This window comes from Mastigoproctus giganteus, chromosome 1 (assembly GCF_048544385.1).
Source record: "Mastigoproctus giganteus isolate SK-2022 chromosome 1, ASM4854438v1, whole genome shotgun sequence".
NCBI lineage: Eukaryota > Metazoa > Arthropoda > Arachnida > Uropygi > Thelyphonidae > Mastigoproctus > Mastigoproctus giganteus.
This window is the reverse complement of record NC_143575.1, coordinates 51,642,727-51,667,196: the sequence shown is the minus strand read 5'-3', so window position 1 is coordinate 51,667,196 and position 24,470 is coordinate 51,642,727. Positions and strand designations below refer to the sequence as shown.

General features: G+C 34.5%; 1 protein-coding gene across 1 annotated transcript in view; it reads left to right on the top strand.

Annotated features, from left to right (window-relative positions):
* The window catches only part of Trap1 (TNF receptor associated protein 1), a 258,682-nt gene that overhangs the window by 185,060 nt on the left and 49,152 nt on the right, over window positions 1-24,470 (top strand). Inside the window, exons 8-11 of the mRNA XM_090372832.1 lie at window positions 617-690; window positions 10,824-11,097; window positions 16,981-17,050; window positions 20,565-20,712. Of these exons, the coding sequence (XP_090228958.1) occupies window positions 617-690; window positions 10,824-11,097; window positions 16,981-17,050; window positions 20,565-20,712 (566 nt within the window). The remainder of the gene's footprint in view (window positions 1-616; window positions 691-10,823; window positions 11,098-16,980; window positions 17,051-20,564; window positions 20,713-24,470) is intronic.

Below are 24,470 nucleotides of genomic sequence, written 5' to 3'. Positions count from 1 at the left end.
GTTTCTTAATTTAGTGCCTGTAGGTGCCAAAATCTTAAATCCAGCCTTTTCTGCTTCAGTATATATTTAATACTTAGAGCTTAAACTTGATGTATTGCCCATAAATATTCTGTTGAACATAATTTTTCTGGTGAGGTGATTTTATTTGCATAAATGCTGCTTAGAAAGACTTTATGTGTATAAAAGTGGAAGCCTGGTCTATAGCAGTGCTTTTTAGTGTTAGTAATGGTATTGAAGTACCCATCTTCTACTTATTAAATAAAGAAATTATTAATTTATCTCTTATGAGAGAATAGCATAATTATTTAAAACAAGTAACTAAACATTTTAAAAGTGGGGTACTAATTTGAAGGTTTTTTACCCATACCATGGCCAAACATTTTGAAGTGTTGTTCACCCTTCTTTGCTTCTTATTCTGTACCACAGAAGAAATGAACAGCATTTTGAAATGTTTGGCCATCTAAATATCATTTGGAAATTTAAACAAAACAGTCTAATGCAGTGTAGTGTAAAAATTCTTCAAACATCATAACATAATTATATTATGTTGTTTTATTAGTAAAATGTTTGGATAGTTTGGAATAAGAAGCAATATATTTTATTTTATTTTCTTTAGAAATTATTAAGAAATATAGCAGCTTTGTTGGTAGTTCCATATTTTTAAATGGGAAACAGGCAAACACAGTGCAGGTAAGAGATGAAATATCTTGAATATTACTGGTCATATTAAAGGAAAAAATATTAAAAGCTGAATACCATTCTTTGTTATAATAATTATATAATTATTATATAATTATATAATAATTATATAATTATATGAATACCATTCTTTGTTATAATAATTATATGAGCATAATTACATGCTCAACTTTTTTTTTTCTTTTTTTATTGAATCCACTTCAAACATATAAATTATATTCATATTTCAGAGGTGAAAATGTATGATTTTGTTTTACTAGAAATTAATAGTATAGTGAATTTATTTGGTGAGATATACATTTTTGTGGGAAACAGTGTGTGTTTGCCACAAAAATATATATTACATTCAAGTCTAAGATCAACAAGTATCTTCTTTCATCTTCTCAACCTTTAATCGAACTTTCAACTACTCAATCTACCATGCACAGTACTCTAAGTACTGTAGGTTCTAAAAACTTTTCTGTCTGCGGTTTTCAAAAAAAAAAAAAAAAAAAACCACCTATATTTCAGTTTAATAATACCTTGGTACCATGTATGGGTTGAAGATTCACAAGGTACTTGTTTGTTCTGTGGATTGTATTTTTGTGAAATTCTTGCAAAAGAAAGCTGTTTCAAAGAACAGAAGTAGAAGGGATAAATGAGGAAGAGGACAGGTTTGTTTTATGATTTTGGAATTGAACAGCGAATGAATATTGACTTGTTGATACACAAGTTTGGATTGGAGACAAGTCAATCAATTACAGATACAAGTTCAGAAGAACAACACCTATGAAAATATCTACAGAAAAGGCATGCTGCAGATATATCAATGAGTGCAAAGAGACTTTGTGAAATGGGTAATTAATTAACTTGATTACTCTCTTTTAGATAGCATTTAAGAACTTGAGAGACATTTTCAGTTCCCCTACCGTACCCTAGAAGTGGGAACAATATTCCATTGTAGAGTGGATTTGAAATCTTTACCGATTCGGTAGATATTTAGAAGAAAAAAAAAGCTGAGAGAAGAAAAGAATATTCAGTTTTTTTATGCAGAGGAAGAAAAATTATACAGTATTTGCAATGTGCTTATGCCAAGAAACCGATTAGTAGACAAAATAATCTCAAATAATGATATGTAATCTTATCTAGAAATCTGAGCATTGACACAGGAGTGGTAGATTCTTTTGTGTGAAATAACACAGGACTAAGTTTAATCGGGAGTGAAGTTATGTAACTTTCCTTTATCCAATTAAAGTTTTACCAAGATACTGAAGGATTGCTGATAGATATTCAAAAAGTAGTTTGTGTAATGCAATGCAATGCAAAGTTTCTCAAACTGGAAGGTGGAATGTAGTGTGCTGTATTGGCAGAAATGTTAATATGATTTATAGTCAGTGGAAGCAATTGGCGCCTCCGTAGCCAGGTGGGCAGGAGCAGCAGTGCGTAGCACACGCTTCTTGATTAGACCGGGGTTCAAGCCCATGACCACCAAATACGATGGATACGGAAAATGTCAGGGAATGACCACTGCATATCCCTGAGCAATATGGCCTTAGTTGCTAATGCTCCTAAAAATCAAATAACAAACAATAACAGTGGAAGCAAGTCATCAGTTTACAAGAGGAAAACAGTGGGAGAAAGATTACAACTTTGGGGAACACCTGCATTAGTAACTATGATTAGATGTCTTCTCCATAAATTAATTTGGAAAGAATAGAACCTTAGCATTAGTAGAGGCACATGATGCAAGAAAGCAAGCTTATACAGCATTGGCCAAAAAAAACTTTCCCATTTCACTGATCCATTCATTCCACGTTTGTCTAGTCCTGCCTTGAATTTATTTAAGCTATCAACTTCCACAACAACAGATGGAAATTTGTTCCAGCAATCAACTACGCGCTGACTGACAACTGTCTGTCCTCAGTTCAAATCTATGTCCCCTCAGGTTTGTAATCTTAGCAAGAGGAAAAATCCCATCAGCATTGAGCCTGCTCAATCCATTCAAGGCCTTATACACCTCAATCAGATCGCCTCGCATGTGCCTAGTCTCCAGAAGCTGCAATTTGCAGAACTTAAGCCTTTCTTCATAAGAGCACCCCTTTGTTCCCTTCCCAGTCTTTTTGGCCTTCTCTGTACTCATTCTAGCAACTCTACATCTTTCCTATGATGAGGTTTCCAGACCGGTACATAGTACTCAAGGTGTGGCCTGACCATTGTCTTATACAAAGGGATAATCACCTCCTTATCACTACTTGCAAAATTCCTGTATATCATTGACAAGACCCCCATGATCTACTCTGGCAGCCTGTCTGCACTGTAAGAAAACTTCATATCTGACTGCACAATTACCCCCAGGTCTCTTTCATTCTCCACAACCCTGAGTGTAACACCACATAGTTGGTACGTTTCTCTGGGGTTACTGCTACCCATATGTAGTACTTTGCATTTGTCAATGTTAAACTTCAGTTGCCACTTCTCACTCCCATCTACCCAACTTTTCCAGATCCTGTTGCAGCAGCATACTGTCATTACTGTTATTAACAACCCTGCCAACCTTTGTATCATCTGCAAACTTTGAAATTAAGCTTGATATATACCTTCATCAATATCATTGATAAATTTACAAAACAACAATGGACCCAACACCGAACCCTGAGGGACACCACTAATAGCATTAGTCCATATAAAGCAGTACCCACTGACCACCACTCTCTGTCTTTTCCCACTCAACCATCCTTTTATCCATTGCAGCAACTTGCCCTTAATGCCAATACTGCTCCAATTTGTACAGTAGTCTTCCATGTGCAACAGTGTCAAAAGCTTTCCTGAAATTCAAGTATATGATATCAAAATTATTTTTTGCATCCAGTTCCTTTGTGACCACATCATAGTATCCAATCAAATTGGTCAGACAAGACTTCCCCTTGACAAACCCATGCTGTGTCTGAATTATTACTGCAGTCATTGTTTAAATGATCCTGCAATGCTTCTTTAACCAGTGACTCTATTATTTTTCCTGAAACAGAAGTTAAACTAACAGGTCTGTAATTACTTGTGTCACCCTTTGATTCCCCTTTATGAATTTGAGATACATTTGCACATCTCCAGTCCGTGGGGACTTCCCCCAAGTCCAAGGATGAATCCCTGGGGAACACCTGCATTATAACTATGATTCAATGTCTCCTCCATAAATTAATTATTTGTAGTCTCAATGTATCCTAATGAAGAGAATGGAGGAAGGACTGTGCATTATTCTTTGTGACAATGATTCTGGTGAATTAGAACAAGCAGCTTGTATTGACAGACAGCAGTATGTAATTTTTTTACATATGTTTAATAATTATTTTGTCTTACTTGAAATGCATAGATAATTCTAAACAATTAATCGAATATTTTTTTTGTGTGTACTTTTAAAATTATATTAGATGTATTGAAATTTCCTCGAATCTATTTTGACAGCTGAATTTATGTTTTCTATTGTTAATCGATATATGTCAGTATAAATTGAATTTAATAATTCATAAATTTGTCATTATTATTGTCTCTTTTGTACACTTTTACTTTTTCTATTGGTCTAATTCAGGAGTTGTTGAGAAGTTAGCAGAAAGTGAGCCATCTACTATCACCTGCAATGAATATGCATCCATTATTGAAAAAAATTGTTATTTTGCAATAATGGATGGCAGTATTCTTATGCAGATTCTTTTATTTCTAACATTTGATACTGAAGACCACAACTATAATGAACCTGACACACTGATCCTGAAAGGTTGCAGGCTTCTGGTCCGGGTGGTACTTGAACTGGGGAATTAAAAAGAAGCCAAATGATTTGTGAATTTTGTAAGCTATAATAAAAGTCTCGGGATAGTTTGTAAAGTGAAGGCCTCATAAATGACCCTATTACATTTTCATGGACTTCCAATGTTTCCTTTGGAGCCATCTGAGTGGAACTATACTGCTACATTTTCATAATTCCATGAAAATGTAACAGGATCTGTTTTCAAACCTTCTGTAAAGAGTTTGGATATCATCCAACCCCACTTCAAGCACTGTATTAAGAGTTATTGGAGAATTTTATGGTTGCAATGGGTTTGGAGATGATATAGTTTTAAATTTATTGTTAGGCATATATTTAATTATTTGATCTGTTTCTCTGATTGAAATAGGGGTTATAGTTCTTGATTACTGAGTATTTTCTGGTTTTGTATTTCAATTATAGGTCTTCATAGATATTTTGGGATCTTAACCGCTGTAGTAAATATAATGGATTCTCAGCCTTGTCAGGGAACATAACACTCACTGGGAAAAGCAACATATAGTTGAAAAATTATTCTCCAAAAAATTATAATCTTTTTCAGTTACAGTATTAATTATGTTGAATTAGGAATTATAATTCAGCATGTTATTCATGTATATATATAAACACTTGATTTTAGATTTCAAAGGAGTAAAGTATATGTAGGTTATTGAATGATAGAATGTTTATTGTCCATACAGACATGAAAAAACCCAAAACATTGCATGAATTGAACCAAAGTACAAATTATTTCCATACAGTTTGTCTGGAAAAGGAAGTTCATTGATTAAATGTAGTTTTAATGCAGTATTTTTATTTTTATGCAGTCCATGCATGCTTCATGTGTGTATTGTTATGTAAGACTCATGAACATGGTGTCACTTGTGAAAGACGCACGCACACACGCACACCCCGAAAGGACAGAATCCGTAGGGTACCTGGTTCCTGGGCAACGCGACAGTCACCCTTCTCGCTAGTGGACAAACCCACCGCTTGGCAGGTATATAGGTACACTGCATTTAGGCAGTAATTCAATGTCAGTATGGATAAATGTCATGAGTAAAACAACTTTGAAAGAGGGAGGATAGTGAGTGCCCAACACGTGGATCACTCTATCACAGAGGTGGTACAGAAATTGCACTATCCCCATTCAACAGTATCAAGAGTGTATCAGGAATACGCCATTTCCAGAATAACATCTCATCATGGACAATGCTGTGGGTGGAGAAAGGTGGTGGATGAACGTGGCCATCGATGTCTGTCTAACATTGTTTCAGCCAACCGGAGAGTGACAGTGGCACAAATCACCATCGACTTCAATGAGGAAGAGGTGCCACCAATACCATCAGGCGATCATTACTGCAGTAGGTTATGGGAGCCACCGACTCACCAGAGTCCCATTGCTAACACCACAACACAGGACTCTACACTACACCTCAACTGGGTAAAACAGAACATTGGCACTGGACCTTGGATGATTGGAGATGGGTCTCCTGGTTCGATGAGTCCTGTTTCCAGTTATTTCGAGCTAATGGGAAGATGCATGTTTGGTGGAAACTGCACAAAGCTATGCACCTGTCATGTCAACAAGGAACTGTTCAGGCAGGTGGACAGTTGGTAATGGCCTGGGGCATGTTCATCTGACACACGTTGGGACCTCTGGTACATTTAGATGCATCTCTGAACTGTCCAGGTTATGTGTTCATCCTTGCAGACCATCTGCATCCCTTAATGGTCATCGTACACCCACAGGGCAGTGGACTCTTCCAGCAAGACAATGCACCTCCCTGCAGAGCCGTGGTGACTAGAACATGGTTCAAAGAGCATTCTGCAGATTTTACCACCATGGAGTGGCCTCCCCATTTCTCGAACATGAACCCTGTGGAGCATCTTTGGGATGCTGCTCCACAGGGTTCGTGTCCTTTGGATCCTCCATCCAGGAATGCAACGGATTTATGGACAGCGGTCCAGCAAGGATGGAATGAAAATACCCGTGGACGCTTGAACTAGTGGACTCAATTCTTCACTGTGACTGCCCTTATCTGGGCAAAAGATGGGCCTACCTGTTGCTAGGTATGTATCCCATGATACATACATATATGTATGAGAGAGAGAGAGAGAGAGAGAGAGAGAGAGAGAGAGGTTTGCATTGGAAAATGTGAACATTATTGGACATGGTGAAGACAATAGGTGCATATGCATAGTGAAACAAACCCATTTCACATCAATGCGGTGTATGTTTTATTTTAATACTCTTAACACAAATAATTGATAATACCCTATGATAATGAAGCTTTCAACATTTGAGAAGATTTATGCAACTGGCTATACTAGTTGGAAGTTAGGGTACTGACCAAAAATAGTAATAATAAAATAAAAAATTATATATTAGTTTCATAATAGTTCAAAGGTTAAGCTCCAAAAGGGGTCTGTCAATGCATATATTTGCAAGCCAGTCTATAAATTTGTGAGATCACAATTCCTAAATAATTTATTGGCAAAAACCTATGCCTCAGCCTGAGCCAGGCCAATCAGTCTCAAGTTAAAAAACTCAATTTCTTCCAGTCTATAAAGGGAACAAAATGCAGAGTTTACCACAAATTCTCTCCCCCTCCCCCCACTAGTGTGTGTTGTGTTGTGTTGTGTGTGTGTGTGTGTGTGTGTGTGTGTGTGTGTGTGTGTGTGTGTGTGTGTGTGTGTGTGTGTGTGTGTGTGTGTGTGTGTGTGTGTGTGTACTGTATATATAACCATACAAATAAATTAGAATGAGAGTTAAAAATAAAATAATGCCAGCAGTATGACAAGACAAGAGTGAAAATAGTCGAAATTAAACTTAAGAATCAAACCAAACAGGGAGGGAAGAGAGGGGTAACAAAAGTAAAAATATTACAGCAGAAAATCTCTAAGATAATTTAGAACATCTAATTATAAGGATAATAATTCATTAAATTTTGAAAGCCAATTAAAATAGAAATTTAACGGTGCCCCCTCTGACGGGCACCAGGTCCAAATTTATGTGAAATATCACCAACAGAGATCTAGACCACTACAATAAAATAAAACAAAAATAAACCAAAAATAGACTGACCATTACGCCCCATCTCAACAGAGGACCACAAGGCCAATAATGGTCAGGGAATCGCTGCATTTTGATCACTAGACAAATCGCCACAAAGGCGAGTCGATCGAAAGGTCAGTCCGCCACCCGATCCCCAGATCGAACCGGCAATGCAGAGGACTTGAATAGCGGTGGTCCTAATGCAGCGAAAATTAAAAATAGAACAGATACAAGCACTCCAGTGCAAAGCCACACTATTGACAAAAGTAATCCTAGGTTTACGAGTTTTTTTCAAGTATCAACAAAATTGAAAATAAAAACATTAATTATAATAAATAAATGCTAAACATTTATAAATACGGCATTTCAAACCACACACGTAGCTATATAATACAGATAATACAGTACTATTGTGCATGCATTTGTTTGTTCAGGCAGAGATAAGGAGGGAGGTCCAACTCTTAAAGAATTTTGAAAAGAATTCCATATTTTAGATGCAATCAAAATAAAATGAGCATGGGACAAAATTACAGAGAGTAACGTGAAGTGTGTTTGGAATAAACCCTTTCATCAGGTTATTGATAACTTTGAAAGATTTGAAGAACCAGAAGAGATCATACAAAATAAAACAGAAGCAGTAGTAAATGTTGCTAATCAATTGCAGCTTGAGGTTTCTACAGCTGACGTCACTGATCTGCTTCAAGTACACAATAGAGAGCTCACAAATGAAGACCTCATTTGAAATGGCAAAATGTGAAGAAACTGAAGAAGAAGAAGAAGATTTAACAGCTGAAACTCCTGTTCGTTTCTTCACTCTGAAGGGGCTTGATGAAGATTTCAACACAGAAAAAGCAATTGAGATTTTCGAGTCACAATATTCAACTTTCGAGCGCACTAGAAAAGTTGCTACAGATTTAAATAATTCTTATGCATGCTGTCATGAAATTTACGAAGAAATGAAAAGACTGCCTTGGAAACAAATGACTCTTGAAGCATTTCTGAAGAAGAAGAAGATGACTCCTTTTGCTTTCAACAAAACCAACAACGAGTGCCAAACCAGCAATGAGTGATGAACCATCAACAAGTGTACATTTAGTCAATGATGAAGAATAAATATTTTTTTAACATCTGTATGACACAGATAATTTCTTTATTATAATTTGCTTGATTTTAAAGGCTGTTTTCATTTCTTTGGATAAATAAATCATTGTTTAAGTATAAACTATTGTTTTGTTGACCTTTACTTAACATTACTATGGTCAAATTTCATTGTGGAGAACGTAACCCGTTTTTTTTAACATTACAATCTGTAGCAAATAAATTCCCACTTTACAAGTGTGCGCTAGGAACACATTAGCTCTTAACATCGGGAACTACTTGTATGTATATATATACAGGGTGTCTCAAAAATACACAGCATAACTTCAGGAATGAGATCCTCGTATGTAGACAATAAAAATATTTTATATCAACATAGTTCCTGAAATGCTTGGTTTCCGAGTTTTGAAGGTCTGTCTATGACACTTAACTGTTCACATCATGTTATAGTAATTGTTCAAAATGTTCATCTTCTGCCTGAATACAGGCCTCACATCGATGTCTTCATGGACTTGCAAAGATGATGCCAAATTCCTGGCATGTTTCGTATTGTCTCACAACCTGCCACAATTCGATTGCAAAAAGTTTCCACATCAGCTACCGGAGTCGAATACACCAATGACTTTAATTGTCCCCACAAGAAGAAATCTCCTCCTGTAGATCTTGGTCGTCCTCTGTCAGCAGCACGAGGTGTAAAGGTCCCATGTTCACAAAGGCGGCGATGGATACCTTCAAACGTTTTCCTGTCTGGACATCTTCGTTCTGGGAACCTTTGGTGGTATAAACAATGAGCCTCCAGAGCATTGCTGTCCGCAAACCGTACATAAAGTGTACGGTTTGCTCCTGATTTGAGTACATGGTCAGAATGGAAAACCACCAGATTCTGCCAGTAGTTGTGATGAAGCAAATCACCTGCGGGAGATAAGACATTCCGGTTAATAACTCGGGAACCAAGCATTTCCGGAACTATGTTGATATAAAATATTTTTATTGTCTACATATGAGGAACTCATTCCTGAAGTTATGCCGTGTATTTTTGAGACACCCTGTATATATATATATACACACATATATTTGAATAACGTTTAAAATAGTTGGAAACTGAATCTTTCATAATAAAAATAAAATAAAATAAAAAGGTACAGCAAACAGCAGAAGCAGCAAAAAGCATATTCCTCTACATCAGGGGTGGGCAACAGCCGGCCCCCTCGGTAAATGCATAAATATAGAAAATCCATACCTGACTACACTCGCCGTAAACGTTCGGTTTAATCGGGAATCGCGGCCAGTACAACAGTAACCAAGTGATTCTACGCAGCATCAAAGAGTTATTTCCTAATTATTATTGTAGCATCGATCGAACAAAGTTCCTTTGGGTTTGACTTCTTATTAAAAAAAATAATATTGGTGCGAGATATTTTATGTTTTATGCCTTTTCTAATTATTACAATTTTTAATTTAATATAATTTATAACCCATAAAATGAGCCAATTAAAAAAAAAAAAAGAAAAATTGATGCCGAATGCCGCATTTTCAATGATAATTGGACATTCAGATATTTTTTTTCAAAATACATTAATAATTTGGTAATTCAAGTAATATAACATTTTAGGTTCTGATTTTTTTTTATTAAATCGTTCAATCTATTCCGGCCCGCATCATGATGCGAAAATTTCATTCGGCCCGCATCGTGATATGAAAATTTCATTCGGCCCGCTGACGAAAAAAGTTGCCCACCCCTGCTCTACATGATGCTTGAAATATAACCATAGAAATAAATTAGAATAGATAGGAATTAAAAATAAAAATAAAATTTTAATTCCTATTCTAATTTATTTCTATGGTTATATATATATATATATAGAGAGAGAGAGAGAGAGACTTAAAATATGTGGGAGAAGAATAATAAATATTATACTGTTGTAATCAAACTATGAATGGCTAAGTTTAGAGAACATATAATCATAGAGTTTTATTAAGTGTTTTATAAAGTTATTATCTTAGTAATTAATTGATAAGGAGACAACTGTATTTATTTTTCACTTCTATTAGTCAGAGAAAAGGGAAAAAAATTCATTTAATTTAAGAAAAAAATCAAGTGTAATGGAAACATAACATGCTGTGTAAATTAACCAATGTGTTTTAGTTTTTATAAAAGTGAATCAGTCAGGTACTACTTTTTTTTTTTCTCAGGCTCTGTGGCTACTGGATCCTAAAGATGTAACAGAGGAAATGCATTCATCATTTTATCGTTTCATTTCCAATGCATATGATGTTCCACGTTATTGTCTTCATTACACAACTGATGTTCCTATAAGTTTAAGATGTGTGCTGTATTTTCCAGAAGGCAAACCTGGTCTTTTTGAAATGAGTCGGGATGTGGAGACTGGTATTTCCCTATATAGCAGGCGGGTGCTAATAAAGAATAAAACAGAAATTTTACCAAAGTGGCTGCGTTTTGTGAAAGGTAACTCTTAACTGTATTTCATTTAAATATGCCATTATTTGATTTATTTATTTTTCTATTATTGTAAAGGATAAAATTAACTTATTGAGAAAATTATTGTGAACACACTGTTGATAGTAATCAGTCATTATGATTTAAAAACAAAACAAAACTGTGTGTGTTCTTTATTAATCGTCACTTTCAGTGTATTGAAATTCAGTATTCTTCCATTCCCTCCTATTTTTGCTCTATTGACTCATTCTCTTAAGCATCTATGTTCTTGCCTTACAATATTGCAGGTATGGCACCCATCTTTTTTTCTGTGCCAATTCCTTGACTATCCATACCTTTTCTCTCTCTCTCTTAGTGCTCGGTAGGTAATTTTAGATGCATTCTAAGTGAGAACACTTATGGCAACTGCATTCTGTCTTAATGGAAACCGAGAGAGAGAGGGAACACAGTTACAGAATTTTTTTTTTTTTTTTTTAATTTACTTGACCATATTTGAGGGGGGGGGAGTATTTTACCAGTGCATGCAAATATTTATTGTATCACCAGGTGTAAAACCCATGGCACATGAAAAAAAAAAAAATGCATTAAGAAAATTACAGATAAAAAGGATATTGAAAGGGATAAACAAATCAACAGTGCTAGGGATAACCCCTAGTATTGTTGCTGTTATGGGCATTTCATCAGGCATGCATATAAAATTTTTCACTGATTGCAATAAAGATATACAGAAGGTATATCAATATGAAACCATATTGACTATACCTTCTGGTGCCATTTCGATTTTATCAGACAACATGCCTGTGTAAAATGTTGGAAAACTTTCTTAGTCTTTATGTTCTTTGTCTTCCTTCATGGCATACATGCATGGAAAAGAATTGGCACCAGTTATCTAAGTGTCTCTAACACCTAGATAAATGTCCATGTGTGTGTCTAACTCACCATTGAAGATTTGTTTGTAGTGTGTTGGAAATTTTGTTTTCTTAAATAATTGAATGGTATCAGAGTAAAATATAACTCCAGTTGTTTTCTGGCAAGGTGTTGCTTGTTCCTTCTCTTGCATTAAAGGCAAGTCTAAAACTGATGGACAGGATTCATTCAGCACAACTAGATGTGTCTTCAGTTTCTGGTCTATCGATGTATGCTTGTATTTCACAAGCATAAAACTTTATCAAAAAAAATATTCTTGCATAAAGACATTGAATTATTATAAAATTTTCACCATTTTACAGCAAACTTGTAACTTGTATATTCTATTTCATATTGCCATGTTTTGGGAAACTTTGTGATTGCAGCAAGAAATTTACACAGAGAGAAACCAGTTCTTTAGAAGTGGATCTGCTCTGTGTAAATTCAGTTTGATAAAAGTGAATCTGGGTGTTTTATAGTGAAGATATTAATGACTGCTGATAAGGGAAGGATAACTTTGATGAATATACCTTTATATAAAAGGAATTATTTTTTAAAAAGAAAGTAAAATTTGTTCTGTAAATTTTTATGTTTAGATGTATTTCAATTTTCACACAATATTAATTTGTTTGAATTGAATAAATAAAGGGAATATGTTTCCAATCTTTTTTTTTTTGTCCCACTGACTTTTCTTTTGTATACCCAGGATGGATGACTGCAACAAGAATCACTTTGCTGTCATTAAATCTATCTGTTATCATAATAAGCAGTTAGGTTTTTCTGCTTGCCTTAAAGGTTGGGCAGGCCTGGTATAAATGAAACACACATGCTCCCTGCTTCAGAAGTTAGTGTTCCTCATGTGTCATGTTTAAATTATTTCACATATCTGACATTGTTTATTTTAATGTTATTTTTAAGGAAGTCTGATTTTTGATGTGTAAAAATCTTTGGCGGCACCTACTAAATTTCGGACTATAGTAAAATCAATTCGTCATGATTTTGCGACTCAAAAATGACGTCATTTGACGTTATTTCCATTTCATAACAAAGAAAATTGGAGTCGGGAGAGGAGTTTGTATAAAAGATCATAGGAGGTGATCTTGCATGTGCTCAGAGATGGCATAAACCAGCTGGTTGCAGAAAAACATTTATGATTCGGGACATACCACTTAGGTGGCTTTGGGCCAACCATTGTCACCCACGGCAGAAACCTTTTGATAACCAGAGAAATGGATATCTTGAGGGCAGTGATCTTGGATGTGCTCAGAACTGGCATAAACCACATCCAAGATCATTACATTACATGCGCTTCAGCCTTACCAGTTGAAGTGCATGTAATGTAGGCATTACAGTACCCGTCTATATTATTGAAGAGGTTGCATATTTCCATTAAGAGTGAATCATAAATGTTTTTCCACAACCAGCTGGGCTGGTCAAGAATATTTGAATCGGTTCGCAATTGGGAATAACAGACTCCAAATTACATGTATGAGTAGAATCTTTTGCTTGTCATTGGTCATTCTCATTAAGTTGCAGAAGTTCTTGTTGGACATCAAGTTTTCGTGTTTCTTTGCAATTGCACTGAGTCGGTTGAGCGTGGCAAGCTTTAGATCCTCATTCATCTCGCCTTTTGGATGATTATAAAAGTTTCGAAAGGGGTCTTCTTCTCGCAGTCGCTTTACAAGGCTATGCAGGTCATTACCACATTAGCATTAGTAGAGGCATATGATGCAAGAAAGCAAGCCTATGCAGCATCAGCCAAAAAAAAAAAAAAAAACTTCCACTTCACCCCTCCGTTCATTCGGAATACCTGTCCAGCTAAGCCTTAAATTTATTTAGGCTATCAACTTCCACAACAAGGGATGGAAAGTCTGTTCCACCAACCAACTACCCGTTGGCTAAACGCAAATTTCCGCACATCTATCCTACATCTGTCTTTCCTCAATTTGAATTTATGCCCTCTCAGGTGATTATTCTGAGTAAAAGGCAGAATCCCATCAGCATTGAGCATGCTCAAACCATTCAAGGCTTTATACACCTCTATCAGATCACCTCGCTGGTGCCTAGTCTCCAGACACTGTAATTTGCAAAACTTAAGTCTTTCTTCGTAAGATCAGCCCTTTGTTCCATTCACTAATCTTGTTGCCCTTCTCTGTACTCGTTCCAGCAGCTCTACATCCTTCTTGAAATGAGGCCTCCAGACCTGTATACAATACTCAAGGTGTGGCCTGACCATTGCCTTATACAAGGGAATAATCACCTCCTTATTCCTGCTAGAAAAATCCCTGTATATCATTGATAAGACACCATGAGCTACTCTTGCAGCCCGTCTGCACTGCTCAGAGAACTTCATATCTGCCTGCACAATTACCCCCAGGTCCTTTTCATTCTCTACCACTGTCAGTGTAGTAGCATAGAGTCGATACGTTGCTCTGGGGTTGCTGTTTCCCATGTGTAGTACTTTACATTTGTCAATGTTAAACTTCATTTGCCACCTCTCAGCCCATCTGCTCAACCTTTCCAGATCCTGTTGCAGCAGCATAGTGTCAGTAGTGTCCTTAACAACCCTGCTAACCTTTGTATCATCTGCAAACTTGGACATTAAGCTTGATATACCATCATCAATATTATTTATAAATACAGAAAACAATAATGGACCCAAGACTGAACCCTGAGGGACTCCACTAATAACATTAGTCCACGATGAGCAGTGTCCATTGATTACCACTCTCTGTCTTCTCCCCCTCAACCACCCCTTTATCCACAGCAGCAATTTGCCTCCAGTGCCATACTGCTCCAATTTGTGCAGCAGTCTTCCATGTGCAACAGTATCAAAAGCCTTTCTAAGATCCAAGTATATAATATCAAAGTTATTCCCTGCATCCAGTTCTTTTGTGACTGCATCATAGTATCCAATCAAATTGGTCAGGCAGGACTTCCCCTTAACAAAACCATGCTGTGTCCGAGCTGTAACTGAAGTCTTGTCTAAATGATCCTGCAGTGCTTCTTTAACCAGTGCCTCCATTAATTTTCCTGGAACAGAAGTTAAACTCACAGGTCTATAATTACTTGTGTCAGCCTTTGATCCTCCTTTGTGAATTGGGGTCACATTTGTACATCTCCAGTCTATGGGTACCTCCCCTGAGTCCAAGGAAGCTCTCATAATTATGGCTAAGGGTTTGCTTACTTCCTTTGCTCCTTCCTTTAATATAACTGGATAGATCCCATGCACCCCAGGTGCCTTTCTTGTGTTTATCTTCAACAATTTTTCCTCCACTTTACTCTCAGTTATTACAAGATTATCTAGCTTACTGCCAGAGTTTAATACACCTCTGGCATTCCCCTTGCTGAATAACTCCTCATGTGTGAATGTCGACACAAAATATTCATTTAGTTTGTTAGCTACCTGAGCAGGATCATCACCAGTTGAACCATCGATATCAAATGGACCAATCTGATTCATCCCCTTCCTTCTAGAGTTTACATAAGTAAAGAACTCGCTGCTGTTTTTCTTTGCATCCCTTGTCAAAGATTTCTCGTAATCTGCCTTCACATACCTAACCTCCTTTGTAATTTGATTACAGATTAACTTATATCTATCATAGGCTTCTGTGTCACGTGTTAATTTATATGTATCCAAATGCATTTTTCTTCTCTGCCATATGTCTCCGTAGTTGACAGACTCCAAAGTCCAGCGATGTCGACTGGCTTCACTTCCTTGGATTTTATGTTTCTTAACTAATAGCATAACCCCTCCTCCCTTCCTATCCTGTCTATCCTTTCTGTAGACATTGTACTCCCCAAATTCCAGTTCTGCATTCCTTATATCTGTGTGACACCATGTCTCTGATGTCCCAACAATATCTGCCTTTGATGCTTTGAGCAATACCTCAAATTCATCAAATGTATTTACCAAACTCCTAGCATTGGTGTACACGCAAGTATACATGCACCTGTTCTTTTTCTTAGCTACCCTAACACAATCCATGTGTTTACTTGTACCGCAATAACTCCCAGCAGTCTCTAAAATATCCTGTATCTTGTTTTCCAGGCTTCTTCTCATTCCAATAGAAGCAGTGCAAGACATGCTTCGCCAGGGTCACCGTTGTTGTTGTCTTACATATTTAAATCGTTTTGCGAATGTCCAAGTCCGATTCATACAATTTATGATCTAGTATGAGCTCTTCGTTGTCATCATAGATCTTGACATATTTCATCTCTGACAGTATCTCTGTTTCCTCATTACAAAATGGAATGTGCAGCATTACCTAATAGCCACTGCTGCTAATGCGCCAGTAAAAAATTTTTTTAAGCAGTGTTACCATCTCACTTTTGTACTCGTTGAGATCCCGAGTCATAATTTTGATAGTGTATTATGCGTGGATACTGTCTCTTGCAGATCTCATAATGCTGCATGTGTAATTTGCGACAAAGCATGACAGAGTAACATGATAGTATGATTGTAACAATACAAATACTTGTATTGTTACAATCATACTATTCAACAAATGGCTAACCTCTTCCAGACGTTGATTCAGTAGAGTAAGTAGTGGGCGTGTGTATCTATTTATCACTAACACTGATTCGGTAGAGTAAGTAGCGGGGGTGAACGTAAATTTCCTAGTTCATGATTTCGGTTCTAGCTGTTGGAAATTTAATATGTGACGTCAAAGATGTTTATAAATAAAACATCTTTTGTTTGTACAGGGTACATACCTGATTTTTTTTTTTGTATGTTTTCTGTCTTGTATTCATCTTTTTTTTTTTTTTTTTTTTTATTTAGAAATTCATTTAAAATATATTCAGTATTTATGTAATTACAATGGAACGATCTTCCATTCTCCAGTTCACTATGTGATTGGAGTTCTCAAAGCTTAATGCTTCAAAAACTACACTTTATTTATCATACAAAAAAATCCATAAATGCTCCAAATATATACTCAGTATCAAAAAAATTATATTTAATAAATATTTATTTCTCCTTAGGTGTTATTGACAGTGAAGACATTCCTTTAAATCTGAGTCGAGAATTGCTTCAAGACAGTGCTCTAATCAGGTTAGTTTAGTATTGAATTAAGAATCCTTTTGTTAATTGCGTAGTTAATTATCTTTCAGAAGCTGTTAATCTTGCCTGTTGAATTTATTCAAATGTATATCTTTTAATTTCTTATGCTAAGTTTTAATAGAATTGTTCAACATTATTTTTGCTACCGAGAAAATAACGATAATACTTATTATTCTTACCCTTAAGCATTATAAGTATGCATATATAACAAGAAAGTTTAACAAAAATACAGAAAACAGAAAAGGGAAAAAAAAAAAAAAAAAATTCAAATTAATTATTTAAAAAAAATTAAATGATTTTCTTTAGAAAATTATGTTAACTTTATAGAAAAGAAAAACACAATGAAAAATTTCATTTCTTTGTAATGGAAACACGAGTCAATGCTTCAAAGTTCGTTCTGTTTGTGTATACCCAGCGTACAAATTAGAGCAGTGTTCATTGCAAATAATATGTTTGCATTGAAATCATGTAAATGCACCTTGAACAGAATGCACATCTTTTCTTCTTCTCACATTTTTGGATTCACTATGCATAATTTTGGCTGAATGTTTTCCAGGTACAGCACAAATATGACCTTTCAATTGATATTGGATATATCATTTAGAAATATCTAATCACCAGATTTTTCTAAATGATATCTCAAAATTTTTGACAAGTGACATTCTTAAATCGTTTAAACATTAACATCTGTTATATTTTTGAGTTGTTGGCTATTCAACCTGGATTGCTCATTAGAAATAAGACAATTGCATTTAATCCAGCACAATATAATATTGCATACCAAAATATACGAGGCCATCGTATATTTTGGTATATTCACTCTCCATGTTGTTGAATTTCCTTATACAGCTGAACATATGAATCAGTTCTTCCTTTAGTTTTATTGTAGGTCATTATCTTGGAAGGGTTCCCACTGGTCTGATTGATTGAGTCATCATGGTGTGTAGTGTTCAAGAGTGGTTCTTCATTCTTATTTGTTGTATAAGCCATGAGTGTTTCAATATGGTCAAAATCACACAAAACATGCCGATCAGACTGATGTTCAAAAAATAATTTCTCTCTTATTTTTTTCCCAAAGTTCCTTAGGATTATCAGTTTATGCCTTCCTCCTAGAATTTTATTTCTGAGAGGAATAATAGTAAATAAACTGTTGACTAGGAAAGAAACAAATAAGATAATTTATTAACACTTGATTTTATTTTTGTATGTTTGGGTTTTTTGACCTTAGAAAATTATCTTATTTTAAATAAGGGTATAAATTCTTCTTACAATACCAGAGAAAGAACAGCATAAGAATCAAGAACAGTTTTGATGTTTCTTAGCGTAATTTCTGCAGTTGTTCTTAAAATATGTAAACCATAGTTTATATTTATTTTAAGTCACCATTTCACACTCTTATTGTATTGTAATTTTTACTACTACATGAAAATTTGCTTATATTTGGCATATACCCAAACAAGAAATAAATCTTTGCAGCCAATTATTGTCCCCCCCCCACATGTTATAAAGTTAAGGAGAAATTCATTATTCACCATTTTTTAATACTTTCCTGAAATCTGTCACCTAATTAATGATTGCCATGTGGATTCCATCATTACCATTTTCCAGAGAATTTTTTGCTTGTTTGTTACTCATCTGTAGACAGTTATTATGGAAAAGATTATAGAAACTAAAGCAGTTTTTCTTGAAATTTCAGAGATAATTAGTTGAGTTTAACCTAAAGGCCAAAGTAAGCTTTTGACTTTAGTCTGCCATCTTAATTTTGCAGTTGGGCTACTTAAAATAATGGATGGCTCTTTATTTCCATACTTTTCAGCAAATGTTTCAGTTACTGAAGTTTCTGTTCATTTAGATACTACTTTTCTTCAGTGTAAGTAAATTTACATTAACTGTAAATCTTAGCAAATTTCCACAGCCAGATATCCTCCACCAGCTTCTTAAATGTCAGTATCCAGAACTGCTTTCATTTGGTGGGAATAACCCAGTTAACTTTAATACTAGTGAAATTCTTTCTTGTTTTTTTTTTTTTTTTTTTTTTGTCCAACCTTCCCTTTTATAATACTTAGATCTTTATGCAAGAGTAGATGTCTCAACTTGAAATAATCTTGACCTCTAATCTTTCTTTGCATCCTCAGCATCCAAAAAAATTAAGAGTTCTGTTTCACCTGATCTCAATACTATGAATCTTGTAAAAATCCCAGCTCTATCCTACCATGAAAGGTGCCTCCATAGCCAGGTGGGAAGGAGCAGCAGTGTGTAACACACGCTTCTTGATTAGACCGGGGTTCGAGCCCGTCACTACCAAATATGGAGGATGCAGAAAGGTCAGGGAATGACCACCGCATATTCTCGGAGCAATATGGCCTTAGTTGCTAATGCTTCTAAAAACCAAATAACAACAACAACAACAACCTACCATGAAAGACTATTCTTGAAGTCCTTTTAATTACACAAGAGAAATAAGTTGTTTATTCTGCATGCCTTTTCAGCAGATATGGACATTATTATTTGTCTGAGTTTTCAGTTTAACACATCATTCTAATATTAAAATTAACAGTTTTAATGTTCATAAATGCCTGATTATTGAATATACCATTAAAGACAGATTATGAATTAATATTTTAATAATCACTTGAAGTGGTATCTATAATTTTATTATTTATAAATCTGTTAGAAAACAATATTTCATCTTTTAATGTTGATATCACTGTTAATTCAATAATCTGTTCATTGTTGTTAGAAGGTATGCATAATCCAGCAACTATCCATTTCTGGTTCAGCAGTGAACTCACTGTACAGTGAGTTCTTTTTCTGCATTCTTGTTTGTCTCATTCTTTGGGGAATCGACTTCCTTTAAGCCGATTCCCCAAAAATTGCCCTCTTAGCTCTGCTTAATCAACTTTCATCCTCTGTGTAGCTCTGGAGTCCAGTAAACTAACATGTTTGGAATTGTTATTTAAAAAATACCCTTAAAAAATAGGGTTGCAAAAAGATGTACATTAATTTTACAATTCCTTTTATGTTATTGTCTTAACAGCTTTTTAACTTGCAAAGTAGCCTTGTCTCTTGAAAGAAATGGATAAACTATACTTGAGACCACCTACCTTGTGACCAGGAATAGCAACTGGTCTCAAAATAAGGTATCATAGCAAGTGTCTCATCTTTTAAATAAACAGCGGCAGCTTACATTTTGGTATATTCACTCTCCATGTTGTTGAATTTCCTTATACAGCTTTGTCTTTGATAATGCCATTTGTTTGAAAGTTGTACAGTACCAAGGAACTTTGTAGTTATGGCAAATATTTTTTGCCGTGAGCATTTTAGAACATTGCATTAACTAGGCAGTTTAAATCCTGTTAGTCACAAAAACACGAGAGGCAAAATAGTCCTTTTCATTATTATTCACTGTAAACTGGTTTTCAGAATATAAATTATACAAAAGTGTATAATATATATATGTATGCATGCACATGTAAATATACAGTATTTTTTCTTTCTCCCACAGAAAAATCAAAATTGTTGTTACCAATCGTATTCTTCGTTATCTTCAGCAGCAAATGGGAAAAGATCGAGAAAACTATATGAAATTTTACCAGGACTATGGTGTATTTTTGAAGGAAGGATTAATAACTAGCACTGAACAAATAGAAAAGGTAAACCTTTTATAATTTGTAATTACTTAACTGTATTTTATTAATTCTCTAAAATGACATCAAGTTAATTTTATACAGTCTATAAACATTTGATGAAGAATTGTTTATGTCCCCTATTGTGTGTATAAAAGGACAGGCATGGTTTCATCTGGTATACTACACTCCTATAACGATGTGTCAGTCTGTAGCCAGGGCTGGATTTTCCGATAGCCATTTGACTAAGGGTACATAGATTCCCTTGTTATAATTTTATTTTTACCCAAAAAAAACATGTCATTTGATATATTATATATCAAATATGTTGAAATATATCATATTCAAATGACATAATCACACGATTTTCCATAATCGAGTGATACAAGTATAAAAAAAATAATCAAATGATTTGCTTTAATCGAAATAATCAATTAGTTACAACCTCTTAATTATGCCCATTACTATTTAAAACTCACCGTTCCGACAGGTATTCAACATATAAAGTATAATTGTGTATAAACAGACTGCTTCTGAGGAGCACCTTAAAGGTGGTTTCTGGATGATGATGATCTAGGTAGTGGCTTTATAGTAAATGTAATTACATCTGTTTAAAGGGAGGATGTTTTCTAGTTATTATGTCTGTATAAGAAACTCTGATGCAGATTAGGTACAATTCATTGTTCCCAAGTTGCAGCTGCTCTTATAAGGACGTAACTTCATACCATTACAGTTTGTGATATTTACACACACAAATCAACTTCTGAACTATCTGCGTTCTGGGACAACCAGTGCAAACATAGCAACATCTGAGAATTTAGATTTTTGTGTATTTTTACACAAACAGTATTTATACACAAAATACAACTTAATAGCAAAAAATACTGGATTTTCTAATAATCTCTCAAGGTACTATTATTTTTTTTAAAAAATCTTAATATAGCTGTAATAGCTCAATTTCCTGGTATGCTGTAAATGTCTTCATAACTGAAGGTTGAGGGTTTTTTTTTTTTTTTTTAAATTATTGTTATCTCTGCCATTACAGCAGATTCTTGATTTTCCGGGATCGGATTAACTGGGACACTTCAAGACTCCAAATTAAAAAAAATAATAAACCAGAAATCTTATATAAAATTCAAGTAATAAATATAAAGTTATAAACAGATGTGTTGCAAGTCATAAATAAGCGATAAGAAGCAGCGTTATAAGTTGTCATTGGGAGATTAGTGTACCTATTACCTTGCAACCCCTCGCTGTCTTCACACCCGCACAGCTCAAAAAAAAAAAAAAAAAAAAAGAAGAGACCAAATGTTTGTTTTAGTACATTGTTGATTGTTGTGTTCCGTCGCACCGCAAAAGGGCAAATTTTGTTTTGTTATTTATGTCAGAGATGTCAGAATTTTTTTATAGTAACTTTTTTTATATGTTTAGAAATCGCAAAAATGATGGGTAAACGCAAGAATTATGCTTTCAATTAAACAAAAACTTGATATTATTCAAAAGTTTGAAAATGGTGCATGCATCTGTTAAATCTCTAAAGAACCATTATAACGTTGGTAACCAAACCATACATGTCATTGTAAAAAATAAAGGGAAGCATCATGTTGGACACGCAAGTAGTGCATGGTAAGTTTTTTTATCTATCGCCATACTTTTTATGTAGGTTGCTGAACATTTTTCGATACAGTAAGTCGCTGACTTACGTACCTTCGGACTTACTTTATGTTATTTATGTTTTTTTTATATGAGTGAAGATTTCAGTGAAGGAGACACACATTTCACCATAATAATGTAAAAACACACAGAATTCCAGCCATTGATATTATCGCAAATGCAATAAGATTGAATTTACTACCCGTTTATTGAATTGCGCTAACAGAAAAGCCAATAATCCCCCTAAAGTGCAAATTGTTTTTATTGTTTTATGGCAATGACCTCCGGAAATATGCTTTTGTAAAATGTGAACTTGCTTGGGGTGATAATAGTGAGTTTTTGCCTTAATCCTGTGAAGTTCTTTTCAGAAAATTTAATTCTGACTGTTATCATGGTGCCGACTACGAGAATAAGTGACAGCAGTACTAGTAAATCTATCAAGAAAAGGAAAGCGATCGAGTTGGAAAATTAATAATAAGGAAGTATGAAAATGGCCAAACATTAACAAGTATCATGCGTAATTCAGATTTGTCAGTGGCAGCTGTGAACACAATAAAGGAGAAAGACAGAATACGAAGAATGCAGAATGCAATGCAATGCAATGAATACAGAATGCAATCGGCACCAATGACGTCAACTATAATAACCAACACTACGAAATACATATCAGTTTTACAGTACAATAACATGCATTTTTTCATCCTTTTATGTTTTCCTTTCTTATGTGCCACTCTGGCTACTTCACTGCTATCTCCAGATAAAGTTTTTAATTGAACTAATTAAAAATATATAACTATTTTTCTTTATTCTTCTGAGGATATTTATGTGGTTTTTGTAATTTTGGCATATTTGGGATATAGTAGCAATATTTTATTAGTCGTTCCCGAGTTACGTAAAACTCGACTTACATAATAAGTCCTGGAACATATGTTGGGGACTTACTGTATACATATGTTACTCTTACATATGTTGGGGACTTACTGTATTTTTCATAAACCAGGAAATCCATTATCCGGGAATTTTGTTTTTTACCCTCTATCCTGGAAAATCGAGAGTCTACTGTATTTGTTTTTATCTGGTGGTGTCATCTCAGTGTACTTCATAAACTTAAAATATATTTCTATGGCTAAAAATTCCATTGGTACATATAGTTTTATGTGAGCTAATGTCTGTTCAAAAGATATGGTTATTTAAAATTGTGAAATAGCTTTTGGATAACCTAGAGATAATGTTACCACACTATGACAAAACTTCCAATTGCTTTCCTCTAAAGTTACATGAAATAATCTTTTTCTAACCATTTTCTCCATTACCATTGAGAATTCCAGTAATATGTTTAAGTAATCTAATAATCTTGTTTAGAAACCTTTTAGAGCTGTTTATTCTGTCTAACTTATCACTCATCATTATCCTAAAGTTAATTTGCTTAATTAGTATGGCACTCAGGAGAATTTGGATTGTTGTGACAAATGATTTACTTCTTGACATGTGAAACTGCTCTGAGAGAACTTGTTATAAACACAAATTTATTGTGACTGTTCCTCCAGGAATGAAGAGCCCATTCACTGGTGAAAATTCATTATATGGTAAAAGTAGTGGAATTTATTAAAGAGAGAGAGAGATGATTTTGCTATTATTAAAGGTTTAGTAATTATTTTTCAGAACAAAATACAGTGAAATGATTTAAGGTATTAGATAAAATCAACTTTTAAATTTCCATTGTAAATTTCAAACCACGTTACTTATTTAATAAAAATTAGAATTTCTAACAGAAGGTTCTTATTATTTTATTTCTGTTGTGTTTTTTATATATGGCTGGTTTATATAATTTAAATAATAAAAACATAGTTTTCAAACCTTCTCTCCCCACATTATTTTCTTTTGGTTTAGAAATTGGCTCATTTTCAAAAATTAAAAATAAACTTTCTTTTTAAAGAATTTTGTTTTCTGATAAGATGTGTAACTAGATATACATAATTCATTTAATTATAAAAGATAAAACTGTTCTCTTATTTCACTTAAATCATTCTGAGATACCACTAGTTTACTTTGAAAGAAGAATTTCCTTTGAAAATAGAATTGCCGATGCTTATTTGTGGGGTTTCTTTTCTTAATAAATCATTAAAAGTTTT